General features: G+C 35.9%; 1 protein-coding gene across 1 annotated transcript in view; it reads right to left on the bottom strand.

The window, feature by feature from the left end:
- Positions 1-262: 262 nt before the first annotated feature.
- The window catches only part of dscama (Down syndrome cell adhesion molecule a), a gene marked incomplete at its 5' end in the record, with an annotated part of 75,913 nt that continues 52,525 nt past the window's right edge, over positions 263-23,650 (bottom strand). The window contains 22 exons of the mRNA XM_079409954.1: positions 263-1,393; positions 2,606-2,908; positions 4,520-4,717; positions 4,803-4,970; positions 5,073-5,188; positions 6,444-6,474; positions 6,666-6,842; positions 6,927-7,217; positions 7,319-7,507; positions 8,347-8,445; positions 8,562-8,722; positions 8,983-9,100; positions 10,121-10,274; positions 10,519-10,652; positions 10,800-10,955; positions 14,000-14,146; positions 14,456-14,696; positions 15,569-15,639; positions 15,986-16,153; positions 16,301-16,429; positions 16,595-16,691; positions 17,825-18,039. Coding sequence (XP_079266080.1) covers positions 1,044-1,393; positions 2,606-2,908; positions 4,520-4,717; positions 4,803-4,970; positions 5,073-5,188; positions 6,444-6,474; positions 6,666-6,842; positions 6,927-7,217; positions 7,319-7,507; positions 8,347-8,445; positions 8,562-8,722; positions 8,983-9,100; positions 10,121-10,274; positions 10,519-10,652; positions 10,800-10,955; positions 14,000-14,146; positions 14,456-14,696; positions 15,569-15,639; positions 15,986-16,153; positions 16,301-16,429; positions 16,595-16,691; positions 17,825-18,039 — 3,713 coding nt within the window. The 3' untranslated portion in view covers positions 263-1,043. The remainder of the gene's footprint in view (positions 1,394-2,605; positions 2,909-4,519; positions 4,718-4,802; positions 4,971-5,072; positions 5,189-6,443; positions 6,475-6,665; positions 6,843-6,926; positions 7,218-7,318; positions 7,508-8,346; positions 8,446-8,561; positions 8,723-8,982; positions 9,101-10,120; positions 10,275-10,518; positions 10,653-10,799; positions 10,956-13,999; positions 14,147-14,455; positions 14,697-15,568; positions 15,640-15,985; positions 16,154-16,300; positions 16,430-16,594; positions 16,692-17,824; positions 18,040-23,650) is intronic.

The following is a 23,650-nucleotide window of genomic DNA, read 5'->3' as shown; positions in this document are numbered from 1 at the left end:
TATAGAACTGCTTGTGGTTCTTTATGAATATTATCATAATTGTTATTCTTTTAGGGGATCTCTTTAGATTGTCTCAGTTTCCCTGTAGTGCAGCATGTCTGCAATGCAGCAAAAATAAATTTAATGAAGATGAGAGAGCGTGCCCTGAAGACACCTTTCTAGTGCACTACATATAGGAGGTGAAAGAGCCACACTGTCAGTGCAGTAGGTGGTCCAGTCTCCCCCGTGCAGCACGCCAAATCAACCTTTCCTTTCACCGCAGCTGATTTACACCTGAATCTGTCATTTCATTCACTCCGGCTCTCAGAAGCTCACGTCATGGGAGAGATACAGTACAGTAGAAAGCAAACGTGGTTCATGGATTTTCATATTGCACCATTAGAGAATGGAACACAAATAATTGTCAATCAAGACTTAATTTTCTAGGTTAAACAAGATATGTGCAAACATGACTAAAGGACTTTATTAACCAAATCAAAAAATTTCCCTGTAATACCCACAAATAAAAGTGATTTCTCATTTTTTATATATATATTTTTTATATATTTATACTCATAAGAATACGAAATCTTCACATTTGAATATTTTCGTAGTCAAAAAATTCTGGGCTGGACCCTCCAGTGGTCGGTATTCATACTGTCTTCTTCATCTTAAATTGGTTCGTCCTCATGCACTCCCAGGATTTCTTCAAAACAGAACGCTGACAACTTTGGACCAATGGAAATCACTCTCACGCTTTATCTCAAACAAATTACACAAAGAAATTTTAGTAAAAAAAACGAAAAAGGGTTCCCATTCATTAGTTGTGCACACTAACAGCTAAAATAAGTAAATTAATAAATCATCAATGCCATCATCATTAATAATAATAAAATCATTTTGGCAATCTCTGGGTGTGTGGAGTTCTCTTTAAGAAGTGAATTCACTGTTTAAAAAAGCATAAAATAAAGAAACTGTTAGGAGTAGAAGTGGAAACATATATACAACCGCGCATGAAGAGTTCGCTTTTTTGCTCTTGATGTTTTATTTTTGTCCGATCTTTGTTATACGAGTGTGTAAGACTTTGCGTAGGGATTGTTGTTCTGTTTTAAGTGTCCTCTGGAGTCCAGCAGCGATTCCTGGGAGGTGCTGATTTTGGCAGCCTGCGCCAAGTCCGTTCCGGCCTCTCTCTGTGGAAGCGTCAAGGCCGTGCCCGGCTGCCACTGCTGCACGTCCCTGCTGGTCGGCACCTCCATGGGCGTCGGCTCCAGCAAGGCAGGGCGCTTCAGCGAGCGGGTCTTCTGCGGCTCCAAACAGGCCTGGCCCATTGCCGCTTCCCGAGACGCTCCCGACACACCCCGGTTCAAAAGGAAGTCCATCCGCAGGTACGGAGGCAGGTGTACGAGCTCCCCTCCTGCAGGATAAAGAGAGAGACTTAGCATGTCAATTCAACCTTGATCGCAACATACTTAAAAAGTATGTTCTGTATAGTATGAACATGGGTAGTACAAATGAAATTGGGATGTACTACAGCCACCATGTTGTTACGTTCTCATGACCTACCAGTGTCTGTTGCATTACAATTTCTCTCTCATGGGATATTAAAGTGTCTACTGAAAGCAGACTCTTGGCCGAAGTAGTAGGCCATCAAAGTACTTTACGCCTGCCATTTTTCGAATACTTTGAATTCTGACATACTGTTTTTTACATTCTATACAGTATGAAAGTAGGCATATTTGAATGCTGTATTGATGTTTTTTAGCATCTTGCAGCATGAGCACCTCATTTTTAAGATGTTCACTGCAAAAAAAATACACTTTACCCAGCTGGTTTAACTTGGACTCTGAGCCCAGCCAAGTCTCCCAGCCTGACCAGCTAAGACTAGGAAACCATATTATGCTGCTTTAAGATGTTTTTCAGCAGGGTTGAATGAAATTACAAGACAAACATGATCTTCACATGAGGCGTCGTGAGACAGTGACTCGTACATTTGACTTTGAATAAAGTTTGACATAGAATTTTGTTAGAATTTTTCTAGCATCAATAAGCATCAATGTCCACAATGCACAGAAATATTTTATAAAACTGTCATTTTTTAAAGCGATTTAACTAATTTTTTTTTACATCGCAATCCATTCTAGGATTGTGTCATTGAAAAAGAATAAATGCAGTTTTGCATTTCTTTTTTGGAATTTGGGTCAATTTTGGTAAAAATCTTGGAAGGGAGCATAATTTATACTTAATGTGTGGTCAAATTGGTGAGATTTTGTGGGGAAGAAAGATCCCTTGTCAATAATTTAGACAAGTATGAAGCACAGTTCACAAGTCCCTTTCAAACCAAGCTGCTTTCTGTTGGTCAACATGGTGACCAACTTGAAACCATTGCGAAATTTGCATTGGAAAATCATTCACACTCAATTGAAATTCCAGATTGTGTGGATTCCTGTTGGAATTACTGGATTTTACCCACAAAACTTTGCTGAAATTGATAAATGTGACCTCCTCTTTAGAGTGCATATAATTTCTTATAATACTGCCCCTAAATGCTAGCTTTACTGGTTTTATTCCTATTAATGCAAGGTTAATAGGCTCCCATTGAGTCATTACCTCCCACCAGTAGTCTCACCTGGTCTGTGGGCCTTGGGTACGGCCATGTTTATCACCCTGCAGACGTCCTGGGGTTTGGGTGGTGAGGCAGTGAACCTGCAGATGCCTGATTCTGATGGTGTACTGGAGGTCAGACTGTCCGTGTAATCGTTGGTGCCGGCGGTCATCTGCTCGGAGGATGTATCTGAGATGAAGCACTCTGTGATGGTGAACTTGGCGTGTCGTAGCTGTTCTTCCATCTTGGCATGTTCATAGGCTCTGGCCAGCTCCTCGTACGTAGAAGAAGCGCTCTCAGTGGAGACCATGCTGCTGCGAGCGCGGTCTGAACACAGCGGGTCAGAACTCATCATTAACAATAGGCACTTCTAGCATGTATTAGCTTTGAAATGATACTTGATATTATTTTTTTGCTGATATAAAATTAACACTGTGAATGTTGTGATAATTTAAAATTAATTGGCCATTGAGGAGAAATAATAACAGATACACTTCTGTTCAAAAGTTTGATTTATTTTTCATGTTTTTGAAAAACATCTCTTATGTTCACCAAGGCTACATTCATTTGATTAGAAATATAAAAGTAATATTGTGAAATATTTTTGCAATTTAAAATCAGTTGTTTTCTATTTTAATATATTTTAAAATGTAATTTATTCCTATGATGGAAAAGCAGAAATGACTCCAGTCTTCAGTGTCACATGATCTTTTAGAAATGTTTCTAACACACTGAGATTTGGTAATCAAGATTTTTTTTTTATTATTTTAGTGAAAAACATAATATTTTTTTAATGATTCTTTGATTAATATAAATTTAAAAAATAAAAAGTAAAATAAAAGTATTTTGTACCATTATAAAAATATTTGCTACCACTTTTGATCAATTTAATACGTTCTTGCTAAATACAAATATTAATTTCTTTAAAAAAACTAAACAATATTACTGACCCCAGACTTTTTAACAGTACTGAAATAAAATAATAATAATAATAAAATAAAAAACTAAAATAATAAAAAAATTTAAATAAAATGTATTAAATGCTGATAGACTAGTTTGATTAATTTTCCACATAATATTCTTTACAACTGTCTGTTGCAATGAATCTGTTCAAAATTGACTGAATGATTCGTCATCTCGATGTTCCTGCATGACATTTTATGCTTTATTATACGCTTTAAATGTTTTATCGCAGATTAAGTATGTAAATATTACTGTTAAATTCTTTCTAGTTTTATAATCATGCATAAAATGGTGTGAAATGCCTTTGGTGTGAGAGACCCGGGTTCGAATCCACTGTGAGACACCAATGTGTCCCTGAGCAAGACACTTAACCCCTAGTTGCTCCAGAGGCGTGCGACCTCTGACATATATAGCAATTGTAAGTCGCTTTGGATAAAAGCGTCAGCTAAATGAATAAATGTAAATGTAAAATTAAATACCATTGTGTTCATCATTTTTAAAAACAGGAAACGCATACATATTAAAGGGTTACTCCACCCCAAAATGAATTTTGTCATTAATCACTTGCCCCCATGTTGTTCCAAACCCGTAAAAGCTTCGTTCGTCTTCGGAACATTCGTCTTCGGGGATTCATACTTTTCTGGGCCAAGACAGTGAAAATTGTTTGGCAATCAACGGGACAGTCACAAGCCTCCCGGTTTTCATCCAAAATATCTTAAATTGTGTTCCGAAGACGAACAAAGCTTTTACGGGTTTGGAACGACATGGGGGTAAGTGATTAATGACAAAATTTTCATTTTGGGGTGGAGTAAGATATATATATACTAAATATTATTAAAAAAAAAAAGTTGATAATTAAATATTATTTATGCCATAATATTTAAAGTTGTTGAAGTACCCAGCTTTAATGACATGTCATGCCAAAAAAAGAAACTAACAAAAGCTCAAGATGTACAGACGGTGTAACAGACTGACCTGTGTCCTGTGATGGACTGACACTATAGCTGTCGCTTTCTTTGTCCACCGAGCCGGCCACTCTGGGCGTTCCCAGCCTCCAGTCCGTGCTGAGAGTGTGGACAGAGACAGGAGGGTGGGGGCGATTTAGTGTCCACTGACTGGCATAGCGGTTACGGGCCGCAGGGCCAGCTTTAGCTGTACGGCGAGAGGTGGGATCTGTGGACGGTTATAAAACGCTCGGTTAAATAGCATGATCACAGATTCACTCTGTTGTTTGTGCATTAAGAAGTTTCTTTCTTACTCGACAGACTGCTCTTGCTCGTCCCAGGTCGGACGTCAGAGACATCCACCAGCGGGCCAGTGGCCTGCGACAGAGACTGATAGTGGACAGAGTGCGTGACGGTGGCTGACTTCTGTTTGGCAGTTTCTCCAAAATCGTTATCAGTCAATAGCACTGTTGATCTGTCGTCTAACAGGGAAGGGAGAGATGGAACTATTAGAGACCCCAATAGTATCATTCTTTCTCAGATATACATTTAGGTTTGAGTATGGTTCAGCGAACACGACTCACCCACTGTTTCCATGGTGTCTCTCTCTTCGATGAGCAACTGCGCTCGGGGAATGTCGATGTGCATACGGAGGGTCTGCTGTTGTTTGTTCATGGTATCTGAAGGCCTTGTGTTCTTACTGGAGGAAAACACAGACAAGCCTGTGAATAACATCTCCGCTTGTACAAGGTCAGCATGACATGTGAGCCATCGAAGAAATAGTTCATTATTTGCTCACCAACCTATATGGTTTCTTTTCTCTGTGGAACACAAAATAAGAATTTTGAAGAATTTCCCAGCTGCAGTTTCTATATAATGTAAGAATACAGTAACCAAGGATTGTCAAACTCAAAGGGCAAGAGAGTCATCGTCAAAGCATCATATATCCTTCTGAAGTGAAACCCTTTTGTGCTTCATCACACAAATCAATTTATTATCGATTAATTTCTCTATAATGTTCTTCAGAACTGTCTGTTATAGTGAATCTGTTCAAAAACTGATTTTATTGTATGACTCAGGAGATCTGCAATATAGTGAGGCATATGAATTACTTGATGGTTTGATTCATTTGTGCATAATATTCTTTAAAACTGTCTATTAAAGTGTATGTATTCACTGATTCTAGTGTTTTGTTTCAGAAGACCTGGAATATAGTGAGTCATACTTGGGGCTTTTAATAAAATGCTTTAATTAGAAACACTGATTATACTGTAAGGCTTTATAAGATTTAGAAGTCCTATGAATGACTTGACAACTTGACTTTTTAACAAAATGCTGATAGAACACTTGATTAATTTATTTGTGTGCAATATTCTACAGAACTGTCCATTATAGTGAATCTGTTCAAAGAAACTCCAGAATATCTGGAATATAGTGAGTCCTATGAATTACTTGGTGCTTGTTTTTTTAAAACAATGCTAATGGAGTTTGATTTATATAAGTTTGATTAATTTCTGCTTGAACTATCCATTACAATGAATCTGTTTAAAGAAACCGATTCTGTTGGTTTGCATCAGATGATATGGGATATTAATGAATTGATGCTTTCTCACAAAATGCTGATAGAGTTTTTCATTTTTGCATAATATGCTTGGTAACTGTCCGTTAAAATTAATCTGTTAAAAAGACAGAGTTTATGGCGGCTTCAAAAGATTTGGAACCTAGTGACTCGTATGAACTACATTTATGATGCTTTTAGTCATTTTGGATCATTATGCTGTCACTAAATGGAAAGAGCAGCTCAGAGACCATTCAAAATGTTATTTTCTGTTGCATAGAAGAAGAAAAAAAGATTATATGGCTTTGGAGTTAAATGAGGGCAAATACATGACAAAATGCCAATTTTGGGGTGCTTTTGCCTTAAAAAAAAAAAAACTGAAAATCATAATGTTTACCTCATAAGCATTTCAGCCAAACTCTTTGCATCTGTGGAAAAAAACAATAAGCTTTATTAACATAAGCAGAAAATGGAAGTACTATCGAGTCATGAAAAATAAGCCTGGCATGAGTAAAATCTCAAACGGCAACATATGCTGTCTGTATTTACGCCTACGAATCTACACCTTCTCTTTAAAAATGCTCTGATCTGTAGCTAAGAGCTGTGAAAAACTTCTAACCCCTGAGCCGCTTCAGCCTCTGTTCTCTCCTCCTCCTCCTCAGCACCATCAGCAGGACGAAGAGCAGCACCATTCCCACCAAAATGCATGAGATCGTCACCATCATCTTCATCCCCTCGTTGCTGGTCTTCTTCACCGGGTCCTTCACCGCAGTCTTCACCAGAGGAGGAATGGTGCCTTTTGCAAACACATTTAATATTTAAAAGCGCAAACAATTACTTTGACAATTACTTTAAAGGTGATCCATCAAACTTCACTTACTGCCGTCGTAGTTCAAAGTAGCAAATTTGACACGTTTCTCAGCCAACCCTGCGCTGTTGTACACCTTCATCTGCAGTTCGTACCATGTGGCTTCCTGCAGATCCAGCAGGTTGAAGCTCTTCGTAAGAGAGGTGCGCTTCACTTTGGTCCACACGGGGCTGTCCAGTGGACGATATTCCAGAGTGAAGGAGGTGATTGGACAACCGCCGTCATTCCAGCCAATCAGGTTGAGTTTGACGCATGTTCCGTTAATGCTACTAAACAGCTCCTGCTCTTTGGAGAACTGTGGCTCTGTGATGGGTGAAGACGAAGAAGGAGAACAGGAACTGTGTTTGTGATAACTATTTTCAACAAAATGACACACCATTATTTGAGAAATTGGATATGCAAACCTTTCCCATGAGTCTTTGCTTCGATTATCTCACTGATTCGGCCTGGACCAACAGCATTCTGGGCTGTTAGTGTGAACTTGTACCAAGTGCCACAGTTGAGGTTCTCCAGACGGTAAGAACGCTCACTAGGACTGATAGAAATACTTCCCCACTTCTCACTGTTGTCCTCTGAGTATTGCAGAATATATCCTGCATAAAGATAGACACAGAATTAATTTATAAAGATAAATCTCTGTTTTTGATTTTATAGGACTGACTGTCATTTTTCAAGCAATGCAATCGAATCCATTTGTTCAGTGCATTTTATATCCAGCTCATCCACATCAGTTGCTATAGTAATGACTTTTCTTCCACATCAACAGATTTGCTGTTAGTGTGACAAGGGTGGATGAATTGTAGACATTGCTATATTTTATGCATTCAAACACAGGTGCCGCTTTACTGTATATTTCATTAACTAATGCAATGAAAGTTTCACGGGGGGTGGGGGTGTGGGGGCAATCCAGTGATTTAAATAATTTACTAATTTAATGTACATATACTCTTATCTGATTATTTTTCTTCTTATTCTGAACTTAATAGATACTAAACCAAAGGGCCAGATTGTTCATCACAAATAAATCTACCATCAGTGCAAAACAGATTCAGATTATGTAACAACGGCGTTAAAAATAGTCAAACTAAATTGATAAAACAGATAGTTCAGATGCTAAATTATGACTGGATGAGCCACATTCAAAGAACATAACTGTAATCACATATTAATTGAATATTCTATTAATTTAGGGGAAAATATCTGATCTGAATTGGATTTTAAACCACTCACAAATGTTTGGACTGGGTTTCAACACCCCCCCCCCCCCCCCCCCCCCCATTCAGGCTACAAAATACTAAGTGGATTTGATTACAATATGCCAAAAAAAAAAGATATTTGCTTAAATTTTGATCAGTCGTACGACAGTTTTATTCTCTTTTTTCTGTTTTGTTTTTCTCCAGCAGGAAAACAGCTGAAGGTGGAAGCAGCTCACCTCTGATGGAGCTCCCACCGTTGTCTCCTGGTATCCAGGACACAGTAATGGATGTGGTGGTTGTCTTGGTCACAGTGAGACGAGGTTGGTCAGGGGGGACTGAAGAAGATATTTATACAGTGAGAAACACTGCATAATAACTCAAAGGAAATGAAATTAACACATAGAGGAGGCTATACAGAAAGTGACCATCCTGCCCAACTCTCACACCTCACCTTGAACCTGAAGGTTCAGAATTATTTCGTCCGTTCCCCAGTTATTGCTGGCGACACACGTGTAATACCCAGAATCCTCTGCTTTCACGGTCTTAATGACGAAGCTGCCATTTCCATGGATACTGCGTCTTCCATCAATGACCGCAGGGGCCGGGCTCCCACTGGCGAGAAACAGTGTGAATCCTCAATGAAGAGGGCAGAGTTTGACATTTCCCAGCATTCCCCAGTGACTGATTCTACTCATAGGTATTCAGATGCTTGTGTTTGCTCTTAACGAAAGACTAGATCTGCAATGCAGTATGTTTTTCTGTATAATACGGAGCTGTTGTCATGTTTGCCTTAAATCACATCATGTTAATATGTTTTTGAGAGTGTAAGTTCTTTTTATTCTAGTCTGCGCCCATGAAACAGGTTTATTTACCTCTCTTTCAGCCATTTAATGGCAGGAGGCGGGTCTCCGACTGCCCTGCAGGGTAAAACAACATCCCTCATCCATGGTGTTGTAACAGTACCACTGAAGGTGAGGATTTTGGCAGGAGCTGTTTAAAAACATTAAAAAAACACCATCATTTATTATTTTATTGATTTAGGTAAGCCTAATACACAATTTTGCTGCAGAACACAATCAGTGCATATTACACCATATTTATGGTACTATTCAAAATAAATTTATATTTTTATTTAATAAGGATGAATTAAATTGATCAAGTGACGGTAAAGACTTTTATAACTTTATAAAAAAGATTCTTTTGAAGTTTCATTCATCAAAGAATCTTTAAAAATGTATCACGGTTTACACAAAAATATTAAGCAGCTCAACTATTTTCAGTATTGATAATCACCAAATCTGCATATTATTTTTATATTTCTGAAGGATCATGTGACACTGAAGACTGGAATAATGATGCTGATAATTCAGCTTTGAATCAGGAATAAATTACTTTTTAAAATAATTCAAATAAAAAACAGCTGTTTAAAATTGCAATATCACAATATTATTGTTTTTACTGTATTTTTGATCGAATAAATGCTGCCTTGATAAGCATAAACATTCAAAAACATTTAAAAATCTTACAGACCTCATACTTTTCAACAGTAGTGTATGCTAAAAATGTGTGAAGTTACTGCATTAGATAGTAGAACATCAGTTCAAATTCTGTTGATTTTATAGAAAGACAAAATATTTAATTTAAAAGAATGATTGGTAAGGGAAATTATAAAAAAAAAAAACTCATGCAGTGTTTGTTCACAGATGCCAATTGGTTTAATATTTTTACTGCAATGACATTCAGATATTTTAAAATGTACTCAAGTTCCTAAATATCTTTTGGGTCCAGTGTATGTTTCAGGATATTTTTACACTTTGGCATATTTTGTATCTTAGATTGCTCATGGCTTATTGTAATGCTTCTCATGGGAAGGCCCACAAGAACTCAAAATACGACTAATTACTCCAGAATGGTTGATTTACAGCATGGCTGAACAAGAGGTTTAACTTAAAAATATCCCCCTGAAACCACAGATCAGCTGCTTTGCTTCTAAAGAACGAATGGACTCACCTTTGGCCAGAGGTTCCACGGTGATGACATCACTGCTGTTCCCCCGGCCGGCCGCAGTCACCGCCATCACCCAGATACTGTACTTCCTGTTGCGACTGAGATTGTGAACCCGGTGCAGGAATTCATCAGGGGCCACTTCAAACTCACTGACCACCTAAACGAGACCCAAAATAAATGACTGCTGGTTAGACCTTGTGTCTTCCATCAGTTCCATCAGTTGACAACTTGCGTCACATAGTTCTCTCATTTTAAACTGGGAAAGAAGAAGCTATTTAAACATTACCTTTAGCTTGGCTCTGCGCTAAAATGCTTTGCACTTCCACACGCTGTTTAACACGGTCTTAATAGCCAGCGTGATATCTCTCTTTTTAGTATGAGAGCAGTTGGCCGAGTCTTACCGTGGGATACGAGTTGGAACAGAAGACTGTGTATTTCCTAATGACGCCATTCAGCTTCAGCGGAGGGAGCCAAGAAACATACACCACAGAGCTGGAGGCTGCAGCTGCCTTCACCCCGCCGGGCGGACCTGGCACTGCAGAGAAAAGATTCAGGCTGTTTGAAGAGATCTTTTTAACTTTTTTAGCTAACAGATTGGCAAACAGAAGTACAGAATTTGACAGCAGAGGAACTTTTTTCTGTGAATTCAGTCGGACAAAGAATGGATATTCGTGGGTCGTACCATCCTCTTTGGTGCGGATGTAGATTTGGTCACTGCGTACTCCGTCTCCTGCTCTGGTGAAGGCCAGAACTTGGATACTGTAGTTGGTGTATTTCTCCAGACCCTCCAGCTCCAGCTGGGCCTTCTGGGTAGTGACGTTTCTGATTTCACCTAGTTCTGCAGTGGCGTAAACAACAAGACTTTAAAATCTTATTTAAGACTTGTTATCAACTCATACATAGCTTGACTGTGCCAAAGTAAATACAATACTACTGAGTAACAGCCAATGAGGTTTCTAAAATTAAGTGAACTCTGATTTTATACAATATTTACTGTAAATTCACAAATATAACTGCAAATTGAACCCTGTGAAGCCTTTTATAAAATAGAACAGTGTATCAAATCTTTAGACAAAGTATAAAAAGAAAATTCAAAAATTCATTTCATATCATATTTGATTTACCAGATTTTTATAGAATATGGAGCTCACACTCAGTGAAAAAAATCTTCAATTTTATTCAAAGGCCCCAACTGAGCAAAAATATGCAATTTCATGCAGATGTTTGTTTTTCTATTTTATTAAAAGGGCTTTTACTAGCTAAAAAGTATGAATTATAAAAGGGCAGAAGGCATGTAGTAGATTGTGTACAGCAGGTTTTTCCAGCAAAATTTTGATAATGTTGATAATCAAAGAGGCATTTACATGATACTGTTTTCAACTAAAAATGAAAACCTTTAATGCGTTTTGACCAGAGATAATACCACACTGGTATGAAATTACGATATTGTGGCAAATCAGAATGGAGAGACATTAAAAAAACTAATTGGTCATATAAAATAATCCACTGTATGATTGTTGCTAAAATAGTTCACCTAAAAATGAAAATTCTGTCATCATGTACTCACAAAAAAATAAATAATTTTGAAGAATGTTGGTAACCAGACGGATGCTGATTAGTGATGTGCGAAAATAGCCGGCTAGTCGATTAAACAGAACTGCTGCTGCTAGTCGCCATTGGAAATACTTAGTCATTTTAAATATTCATTTTTAAAAATTAAACACTTTTGAATAGTGCATATCTGGAGCAAACAACAAATTCCTTTCATTTCACCTCAGACCTTACATAGATGCGTGTTTTTTCCCCCCCGTGTCACTCAGTGTCTGCTCAGAAATGTCCACTTGTAAGATTAGCCTTCTAAAGTCTTTGGACGAGTAAGGTATAGGAGTGTATTTACTGGTTTAAAGGGGGAAACATTACGAATAAAACGGAACTGACTTTCTTCAGAAATACTTTTTTGACTTTTTTTTTCATGTTATCTCTGTATGATGTCTAATAAAATAAGTGTTTATCAGCGCATCACTGTTTTGTTTACACTGTTTCTGCTTGTCCAAAAGCACCACCTAATGTCAGAGACTGAATTTGCATTTTCATCCATCCCGGCTGATGCTTTTGCTGCTGTCGGCATAGCAAATTTTAATGGTTTGATGGAAAATAAAAGCAACTAGTGTAATAAGCTATCTGGAGTTATTCAAAATATCTTCTTTTCTGTTTAACAGAAGGAAACAACATGAGGGTCAGAAAACGATAACAATTTCATTATCGAGTGAATTATCCCTTTTATTAGTCAAACAAATAATATAAAATGTATGATACGACTTCTTTAACAGCTCTTTCATCAGGAATTTGTTATTGTATGATTAAATAATGAACAATGTACACCCATGCAGTATATAGGGCAGACATTGAGACTGTCTGCAGCTCTCCAGCAAAGTTGCAAGTTTTAAATTTTTAATGTCTCCATTTTTTCCTGCTATCTATCATTCCTTTAGCACTCTAGCTGCTGCTGTTGGATGGAAAAGAGCCACTGTCTTTTGCTGCTCGGTGCTGAATTTTGTCCCCGAGCTCCATCATAATAAGGCAATTTATAAGCAAATAGCTCCTGGAAATAGCCAGATCGACATAATGTGTGCTGTGAGTTTGTTCTACTGAGCACAAGTTGATCGAGAGCCATAAAGCAGCCAATTAAACAGGTGTGCAGAATGTGTTATGTTGCTCTCTGGTTTGCGTGCTGCAGCGCTGAGTGATCGATTAACTAACCTCAGTCTAAATCATTCATGTTCAGGCCTATTCAATGCATGCTGGCACAACACTTATGAAAAGAGACTATTGCTGAATTGCAAAATGCATGTACTGCATTGATGATAGTGTAGTATGTATTTTTAGTATGTACTAGTAAGCCAGTATGCCAGTACTGGACATAAAACTGGACATATTGGTACTAGAGAGCCCTTGCATAGCTGAATGTATTGATATCAGAGACCCGGTTGTGGATAACATTATCCTAAAAAAAACATTTTAAAATTTGAAAATAGTATATAATGTGCTATAGTTTGGGATGCAATATTGTCACACTATATAATATTTACTACTGTACCTTTTCAACTAGGAATGCTTCCTTTTAAAGGCAAAAACAAAACAAAAACTGCTTAAATGCTATACATATTGGTATTCAGTTTTGTTTTGGCTTCCCAGTTGAAAAGGTACATTCTGCCCCCTAGTGGTCCATGGATGCAAAATATGTATATTAGTAACAACAACAACAATAATAATGTTAATAATAAAAATAATCTCTCTCTCTCTCTCTCTCTCTCTCTCTCTTTATATATATATATATATATATATATGTATGTTTGTGTGTATACTGTATGTGTATATATGTATATATATGTATATATTTGTGCATATATATATATATATGTGTGAGTAGTGTATGTATTTGTATATATATATATATATATATATATATATGGACCACAAAACCAGTTGTAAGTAGTATGGGTATATTTGTAGCAATAGCCAACAATACACTATATGGGTCAAAATCATAGATTTTTCTTTTATGCCAAAAGTCATTAGGATATTAAGTAAGGATCATGTTCCATAAAGATATTTTGTAAATTTCCTACCGTAAATATATTAAAACTGATTTTTTAAAATTAATAATATGCAATGCAGAGGACTTCATTTGGACAACTTTAAAGGCGATATTCTCAATGTTGAGATTTTTTCCGAAATATAAATTCTAATTTTACGTATCTAAATATGTATATATATATATTCTAATTTAAGCATAATATAAAATACTTTGGATATAAATGTCTACAAAAAGAAAGTAATGCTATTTCAGGCACATTAAACTGTTTGGGGTCTGAGCTGTACCTCCATCTGGTAGATTGGCCCAGTAGATGATGCGGAAACCCTGAAGAACGCCGTTGAGAGCTTCCCTGGACGGAGTCAGCCAGGATAAAGAGATGCTCTCAGGGGAAGCAGCAGTGGCTAGAACCTTCTCTGGAGCTCTGCTGGGTACTGAGAGCACAAGAGAAATATAGAAAATCATCTCATAAATAACCTAATTAGCGACTGGCTCGGAATATGTACAGTAGGTGTGAAAGAAACTGAAATTGATGAATTAATTTGAACTGGGTTCTTATAGCCATTTCAAGTGCTGTCAACTTTTCCAGTAGCCACTAGATGGCAGCAAATATTACACATGTGCTTGGTGCACATCATCGTATTTTTGATTAATAGTTTTTAAAAGAAGTAATTAAAGCTATAAAAACTTTACACTGAGGGACTAAAATTTGCTGCATCATGTGAATGATTACAGTGGCTTACCGTCCTCCATTGTTGTGGCCCGGACCTCACTGGAAGCCGGTCCCGGACCAGCACTGTTACTGGCCTGCACCACTACCTCATACTCGGTGAACTTCTTCAGGTTGTTGAGGCTCAAGTACTCAGTCTCTCTTGTGGCCTCCATGCTGATGCAGACGAACTGGTGACTGCCGTTGATGGAGTGTTCTCGATGGCACACCTGATACCCCCTGATCACGCCATTCTGGAGATGTTTCAGCGGTGCCTGCAGGTGAGGAAATAATAATGTTTAGAAGCAAGACCTCAGTTACTGGCATGCACTCTTAAAAATAAAGTTCTTCATTTGAACCTAAGGTTCCATAAAGAACTTTTAACATCCATGGAACCTTTCCAATGCTTACAAATGTTCTTCACACTAAGGTTATTTTAAAAAAGTTTTTTTTAGAACTGATCAATAAGAGGTTCTTCTGGAAGCTAATTAAAAGTGCATACCCGTGTATAAATATCACCACATAAATAAAAAGTGCAAAAAATAAAAAATAAATGTATTCTAATATTCAATGGTTAAAACACTACACTCTAACACTAACATCTATTTAATATATATATATATATATATATATATAAATTTAAAATAAACAAAAGTTTATGCCTGCATTTATGGTTTATGCTTATATGCTTGAAATTATTTTTGAAGTCAAATATATTTCAATACAATATCAATATCTTTATAGCATTTAAATATTATAAGTAATACGTATATAAAATATTTAAAAACATGAAAAAAGCACATTACATTTAATATAAGTGGTTCTTTTATTTATTTCTAGTAATATAAATATTAAATATAAATAATTATAATAAAATCTATCTATTATAATAAAATAAATAAATTATCTATATTTATTTAATAATATGAAGATTAAATATTACAAAACAATTATAACAAAACAAATTATTTTTATACATAAAAATATAACTATGAATATATGATTAGTTTTCATGTGTATTATATATATATTTATAATAATAATAATAATAATAATATAGAATGAGTAAACCTTTAATTAGTATGTGTATGCGTATGTTTATATTACATCAAACTTGATACAGTCACAATAACCTGTGCAGCCATACCTTCCATGTAACTTTTATGCTTTGGGAGGTGATGGCTTCCAATGTGACATCTTGGGGTGGTCCTTCAGGATCTAAAGTGGTCAAACATAGACTCTGTTTAGACTGGTCTGATATTTGCCATCACATTTCTCATTAACAGTGGCCTCAGTAGTTATCAGCATCTCAATCACGCTCCTGTAATGTCACCCTTGACCACCAATTGGCAGTATTGCAACATAATTCCTTCTTGTGTGTCTGCTGATGGAACAGGAATTGAAACATTAACAATATTGTTTCTATTAATAGGAAAGCCTTTCAAAAACTTCTAAAACATTGTACAGTACATTTTAAATATCAGAAATTAGATGAAAGAGTAACATCCACTGATGAACTGTACATAATAATACCAGGAACATGAATATGACTAGTATATCATACCTGCTTCATCTGTGGTTACGGTGAGCTCATTACTGGGTTCACTGTCGCCAATGTGGTTCTTCGCGAACATGCGGATGTTGTAGGTGGACGATGGGTGAAGCTCTATGATAGTGGCCTGGTATAGGGTGGGAGACACATCTCTGGTCCTGCGAGCTCGTTCCCAAGTTTCTGTATATGGTTGGAGAGATGCTTGAGAACATATCTGGATCTCATGTGACAGCTGATCAGCTTCATTTATAGGTCTTTTACAATGTCTACAATGATTTATTCATACCAAAACGGCTACTGTTGCTTGTAATGGTTTGGATCATGTACCTGTTTTATTTTTGCACTCAATATCGTAGCCGGTGATGGGACTGTTCCCATCGAATCCCATGGTCCAGCGGAGAGCGATGGTCCTCTCTTTCACCTCACGAATCTCCACTTTAGGAGGCTCTGGTGGCTCTGAGAATTCAACCATACCGTGCTCAAATTCTCAGAAGCGTTGAAACCCTCCCCACATTTAAACAATGACATTTAAATCAGGAGCTTTCCCTCAAGAGTCATTTCGAATGCCTAATAAATCCCTCGAATCTCCAGCCAAGCCCAGGAGATTTTCTGGCTGCTTACCTTGAACTGTTAACTGAAGGATGCCTCTGTCTTCACCATAGGAGTTAATGGCGTGACAGGAGAAGAACCCAGAATCCTCTCTCATTGTTGGATAGATCTGAAATCAGGAATATGGTGTGTGAATGAGCAACAAGAAAAAAGACATTCATACCCTAATGACCCTGTTCATCACAAACCATTCACATCAAACTTTATAAAGAAAGTTCAGATACCTGAAGGACCTGCTATGCTTTTTTTTTCAAAATTAGTTTGGTACTCAAATATAAATTCAATATAAAATATTATATATTTTATATATATATATATATATATATATATATATATATATATATATATATATATTAGTGCTGTCAAACGATTAATTGTGATTAATTGCATCCAAAGTAAAAGTATTTGTTTACATAATACATATTTGTGCACTGTGTATATTTATTATGTATATATATATATATATATATATATATAAATACACACTCATACAGTATATATTTTGAAAATATTTACATGTATTTACATGTATATATTTATATTTATATCAATTATATATAAATATATTTAATATACAAACATAACATATTTTTCTTAAATATATACATGCATGTGTTTGTAGTTTTATATATATATAATAAATATACACAATACACGCACATATATTATGGAAACAAAAACTTTGTTTGACAGCACTAATATATATATATATATGTATATATATATATATATATATATATATATATATATATATATTAGTGCTGTCAAACAAAGTTTTGTGTGTGTGTGTGTGTGTATAAAATAGTTATTTAAAAATTTTAATAATATTTTAGAATGTTACTGCTTTACTGTATTTTTGATCAAATGATTGCAGCCTTAGTAAAAATGAGAGACCATAAAAAACCCTGCCAACCAAAAATCTTTGAAAATTAATATACATATTTTGTATATTATATAAGTTGATTTTTAAAATATATTTATTACATATAAATGATCTATAATAAATTATTATACACATATATAAATAACTAGAAATACTATATATTATTATGTATATTTTTTACTTTTAAAATTGAATAATAAGTATGTGTACCTTGAAAGGCCTGTTCACCGTTAATTAAACTTTCAGAATTTAAACCCATCAGTATGAAGTGTGAAAAGATTGTTTCATTTTAAAATACGTGCATCAAAGTATCAGAGACAAAGAATGAAAAATGACAATGCACAACTGAAGAATCTGACCTGCAGGGTGGAGACGACCTCGTCGCCGACGTTCTTGACCGTTACCGTGTGCCGCCACATGTCTGGATTGATCATGTGTGACTGCTTCTCCTTTTCCACCTCCTTCTCCCATCTAACCATGATGGGCTTCTCACCATGAGCCTTGCAGCTCATCTCTATCTTCTCTCCTTTCGTTGCCAGTGAGTTGTTGGGATACGATGTTATCATGGCCGGAACTGAGGGAGAGAAAAGAAGAAGCATCGTGAAGCCAAATGCCATCACTGCGGATCAAACCGAGCAAGTTTATCTTATGACATCAATGACTTTTAACTTACATTCGTGCAAATGCCATGTAACGCTTTGCAACAGCGAGGATCAGAACACTGTACTACCCCACACAAGGTAAATGTTTTAAAGCTCTATGGCAATAACAAGATTGAATGTGATGCTTTATGCAGAGGTACAGTTTTTACTCCGTTCTCTCTCTCTCTCACACACACTCATGTCCCGGTTCCTCACAGGCATTCATTGGGGGAGCGGAGCACCAGGCGGGTTCGGGGCAGCAGCGGTACAGCATGTGATGTGATTGAGTGTGTCAGGTTGAAAGTCCCGACCGTTTACATGTCATCTCTTATTCACTCCAGCAATTCTCAGCTTAGCAGCAAAAAAAAAAAAAAAAAAAAAAGGCACATTTTCTGATTTCTAAAAAAATCTAAATTCTTTAGGGGGCAAATTCTAAGAAATATTCCCAATGTTTATTTCTAAAATATTCATGACATCATCCTCCAGGAAGTGACATCACTATTAAAGGGAAAACAACAGGACAAATGTTAGTAGCTAATAAAAGAGAGGCAAAAAAAAAAAAAAAAAAAAAGGCAACACCAGATACTGTTAATTAAAACTAAAAGTCATTTTCGGTTACTGAAATAAAGCTGACATTAAATAAAATATACATTTTAAATGATAAACTAACACACTAACTTAAAAACTTAAAACAATTAAATTATAAATTTAAATAAAACTAATTGCAGTTTAAATATTAAAATTACTAAAACTAAATAAAAATTGTAAAAATAAAAATTTTAAATCTAAAGAGAAATATTAAAATATAACATCATTATCAAAACGTACTAAAACTTGAACTAAAATGTGATGTCAAAACGATTAATCGCGATTAATCACATCCAAAATAAAAGTATTTGTTTACATAAAATATGTATGTGTATATATACACATACACTGCTGTATAAAAGTTTTTTTTTTTTATTAACCAAAATTTGTATGATTATCAGTATGATTAATGTAAACATTTCAAAAGATGAACTTAAAAGTGGGATCATCATGTACTATAAGCTGTCACTGAGCACTGGCTAACGCTAGCCCTCCAGCCTGTTAGCAATCCTAGCGTTTTCATTTGTAAACACTGAGAGGACACCTGCGAAGTCTCTTAAAACCACTACAGTTGATCAGAAGGTAAAAATGAAGAGGCACAGTCCCCCATGAAAGACGCAGGCAGCCTAAACTGGCATCCTATTTCTTATCCCGGCCGAGCGCTCGCTCCTTATGTGATTATCCAGAATAAAACACTAAAGAGGGAAGTAGTCTATGTGTTGGAGGGGCAGCTGTATCTTCCCTCAGGCTGCGAGCTGTCTTCATCATGACTGCATAATTGCTGTGTTGATGTATTTCTTTAATATCCAGCTGAATTATAAGCAGCAGTTGGACTGAAAGGGAAGGTGCTAATTCCTCTCCTGAGATGCAGACAGAAGAACTGTGTGTTGCTGGGCAGGAACTTGCTCTTCGGCTGTAGGAGTGATTTACGTCTCTTCTGAATCCTCTCTGATGGATTCAGGCTCATTTTACTCATTCATTTAGGGGTCGTAAATGGACAAAACTGAGCTGTTTTAGGCTGCTTTGTGCGCTTGAGCCGGAGCATTATTTTATTTTTGCATGCATCACGAATGCACACATTTACACACGGTCTCTAGGGGTAGCAGCTTTTATTCCCTGCTCTATCAGGGGCAGAAGAAGTGAGATGCACTCATCCTGAGAGACAAACGGAGATGATAAACTGGTAGATTCAGCATTATTTACCTGAGAAGAAAAATGAATTTCTAAACTTGTATCGAACACTGCATTACTTCTGTTCACTTCAATCAAGGTAAACTGTATATATTTAAAGGTTTACATGTACATTAAAACAGTAAATTATACCTGCAAAAATGCATGTGTTTTTAACATGCATTTCAATCATGATAACTCTCTGAAGATTTTAGCATGGTGATGGATATGACAATGTTAATGTATTTGGTCTTGGCAGAATAGATCTGCTAGGCTTGTGCTGCTGAATTGCTGCTGTTGTTGGTTATTGCTGTAGTTGTAGATTATTGCTGCAAAGCAAGTACAGGAACTTGCTACTGCCAATGCATATGGCGATACGGTGCTGTGAGTATTTAAGACATACTGCTGCTGCACAAATAGCATGTAAAATAACCCGTAGCAGGTCTATACAGGTGGAGCTGGGGAAGGTGGAGGGTTTCAGAGAAACTATGAAACACGCTGCAGGAATCTCAAGTGAATGCTAGCCAGTCATATAAATGCAAGGCAGAAAGCTCATTGACTGCATATGCAGCCTCAACCAATCAGCTTGTGCCAAGTCATTTAACTTTCTGAATATCATCAGTTAAGTTAACAACCCGTCAGCCTGCGCCATCTAGAATTTCATCACTGAACTATATATCTAACACAATTATTTAATCCAAATTGACATTTAACTATTTCTTTCTGTTCTGTGTGATTTCTAAAGTTCATGTTCAATAGACACCCAATGCGAATACTAGTTTATCCTACAAAGGTCACAGCACATATCTTTATCAAACAAATCTTGGGACTTTCTAGTTAGAGTAAAATCATTTGCAGTCTATCTTTGACAAAAATTAATTACGGAAGCTCAACAATAATCACTTGTGAAACACACTATTGAAGATACTAACGTTAGTGAGAACAACACCACATGATATCTGCAGCATCAATCTTTGTGACAAATTAGTTTGTTTTCCTTCATTAAGAAAAACTGAATATTTCAGAACTGATTGCACAACATTTTGAAAGAAAAAATGTTTAAAAAATAAATGTATTAATGCATTAATAATAATATGTATTAAAATTGTATTACATTCAACTAGACATGTAAGGCATATACAAGTGCATCTCAAATAATTAGAATATTGGGAACAAGTTCAATATTTGTCATCAGTTATTTCAGAAAGTGAAAAGTTTATATATATTTAAGACTCATAACACAAACTAAAATATTTTGAAACTTTTTTTTATTGTTGATAATTATGCAATTTGAAACAAAAAAGGTTTGAAAGTTTTAATTTTTGAATATATATATATATATATATATATATATATATACTTCAGGCAAATTTCATTTGAATATATAAAATAATCAAAAAAAGTTGAATTATTACAACATATTATTTTAAGTGATTGACAAATGAATTATAATATTCAAATATAATTTTCACAATCTTTGTGACAAATTAGTTTGTTTTATTTACCATTTTGAAAAGAAATGTAAGAAAATAACTACTATTAAAACTATTAAAATCACACACACACACACACACACACACACACACACACACACATTTGTATGTAAGAAATGTATTTAAATATATATTTGCCTTAAATGTAGTGTAATCTATCTATCTATCTATCTATCTATCTATCTATCTATCTATCTATCTATCTATCTATCTATCTATCTATCTATCTATCTATCTATCTATCTATCTATCTATCTATCTATCTGTATAAACGCAAAGGTGATTTTTCAGATGTGTGTCCTTGGCAGGTCTCGCTGACTGAAATGCAGTGGGAGTCTGTGGTCTCTGGTTTATATCCAGCCCGCAGGGAATCCTGGCTGCTATCCTCACCCCCCCTCCCTCCCTCCCATGAGAGCCAATGCCTGCATCTCCCTTTCACCTGGACACGTTACCATGCCAACCAGCTCCGGCCTGCCTGCTCTCCCCCAGCTGTAAGAGGGTGCTGTCAATGGAGGACAAGAATAGAACAAACATCCAGAATTGATTTTCAGAGGAGAGCGGTTACGAGCCTGCATGTTTGTATCATGGATCCAAGCTGAATATCTTTCTCTGGGAGGATGATGACGCTGGTAATTTTGTGCTTTTTCAGGATAAGAAAAAAAAATAGTGCAAAGGGAAAAGAAGGATTGTGTTTGTTTAATGTCTTGATGTGTATAAGGCTGGAGAGGTTGTCAAACTAATCAGTCTAATTAGGTCATGAGGGGTCAGAATTGACACGGCTTTGCTTTGCTTTGCACGGCTTTATGACATTTGACCCCAAACTATCAATCCACACATAAATCTGTGAATCGGAGACACATTTGCCGCATGTTGGGTGCAGATACAGGGATATGATCCAGTTTCCCCCATACAGAAAAAAAGTCTCTAAAACAAATAGAAAAAATAGGGCAGACCGGAGCTTACAGTCCTTTTTTTTTTTTTTTTTTTTTTTTTACAAATGCTTATATAAAGTTGCTCCATAAAGTTCACCAAAAAAAGTTTACTTTCAGTGACAACATGCTCTAGCTGTTACAATGGAATTTGCCATTTAACAGGTTTTCAGCAAAACTTAACCAGTAAAACACAAAACAACTCATGAAACAGCAAAAAAGCAAAACATGCAAATATCAAATCAAAAATATATCTATTGTTTTGTAACAAACACATCATTTTTATATTACTAAAAGTTATATGTTTTCCAATAAAAACATTTATTGGACTTTAAAAAATAGCTTCTAATTTAAGTGAATTTAATACAATCTTCACATAAGCCCATTATAATAAATGTCATATTTAGATACAGAAATTAAATATAGTTATCAAACACTAAATTTCAAATGAAATATAGATGAACCCCTTAAAGCTATAAAAGTTCTTTATTTCCTCTTTTTTTCTTTAACAGACATCACAGCCGTGAGGTTATTAGGTTATTTGCCTACTATTTCTTTAAGAGCTGCTGCTGCTGAACATGACGCGGATCTGACACGCATCATATTTTCTCTCAACTCTCTTTACCTTTTCTGACCCATTTCAGGTCTTTAAGTCTCCACTAATGAGCTGACAAGTTGAATCAGGTGTGTTGGATGACGGAGACAGTGCTGGGCTGCTCCAGGACAGTTTTGAAAACCATTTCAGAGACATGCTCTTAAAATATAACAAATATATAAAATACAACATATTACATGCGTGCACTGTTTTAAGGCAGCTTTAATTGCCTTTTTGGTAACTTCATGACTTAACTGACCACGACATTGCACGCACGTTTATTTTGCGCTTTGATGTACTGCTTGTGAATGGGCAGGTTTTGAAGCCAATCACAGCATCTTTCAGCTACAAGTGCAATGTAATGAGTCCTTTGCACAATCTGACTCTGCTGAATATAAAGCCACCCAGCTTTATATCAAGCTGATGTAAAGCTGCTTTGACACAATTTGCATTGTTAAAAGCGCTATACAAATAATAGTGACTTAACCTGACTTGACTTGTGTGAAACGCGAGGCCGCGGTCTAAAGTTCGCAGTTCCCCCGCAAACAACAGCCCCTCACGGCTCAGATTTCGGTGACACACCAGCATGAGTATTAGGACTATTTCGGTGAAAAGCGATTATAGGGAACGGTTGAATACACAAAATAAAATGCTACTTTTAAAATGTTACATTTTTATGTATAAAATGCTTGTTAAATGAGTTTAAATGTATGTAATATTATAAACTATGCTGTATTCAACAAAATAAATTCAGTTTGTCTTGTATTTT

The sequence above is a fragment of the Barbus barbus genome, assembly GCF_936440315.1.
Source record: "Barbus barbus genome assembly, chromosome: 47".
NCBI lineage: Eukaryota > Metazoa > Chordata > Actinopteri > Cypriniformes > Cyprinidae > Barbus > Barbus barbus.
Note: the sequence above shows the minus strand (reverse complement) of the source record. Positions and strands in the feature narration are given on the sequence as shown.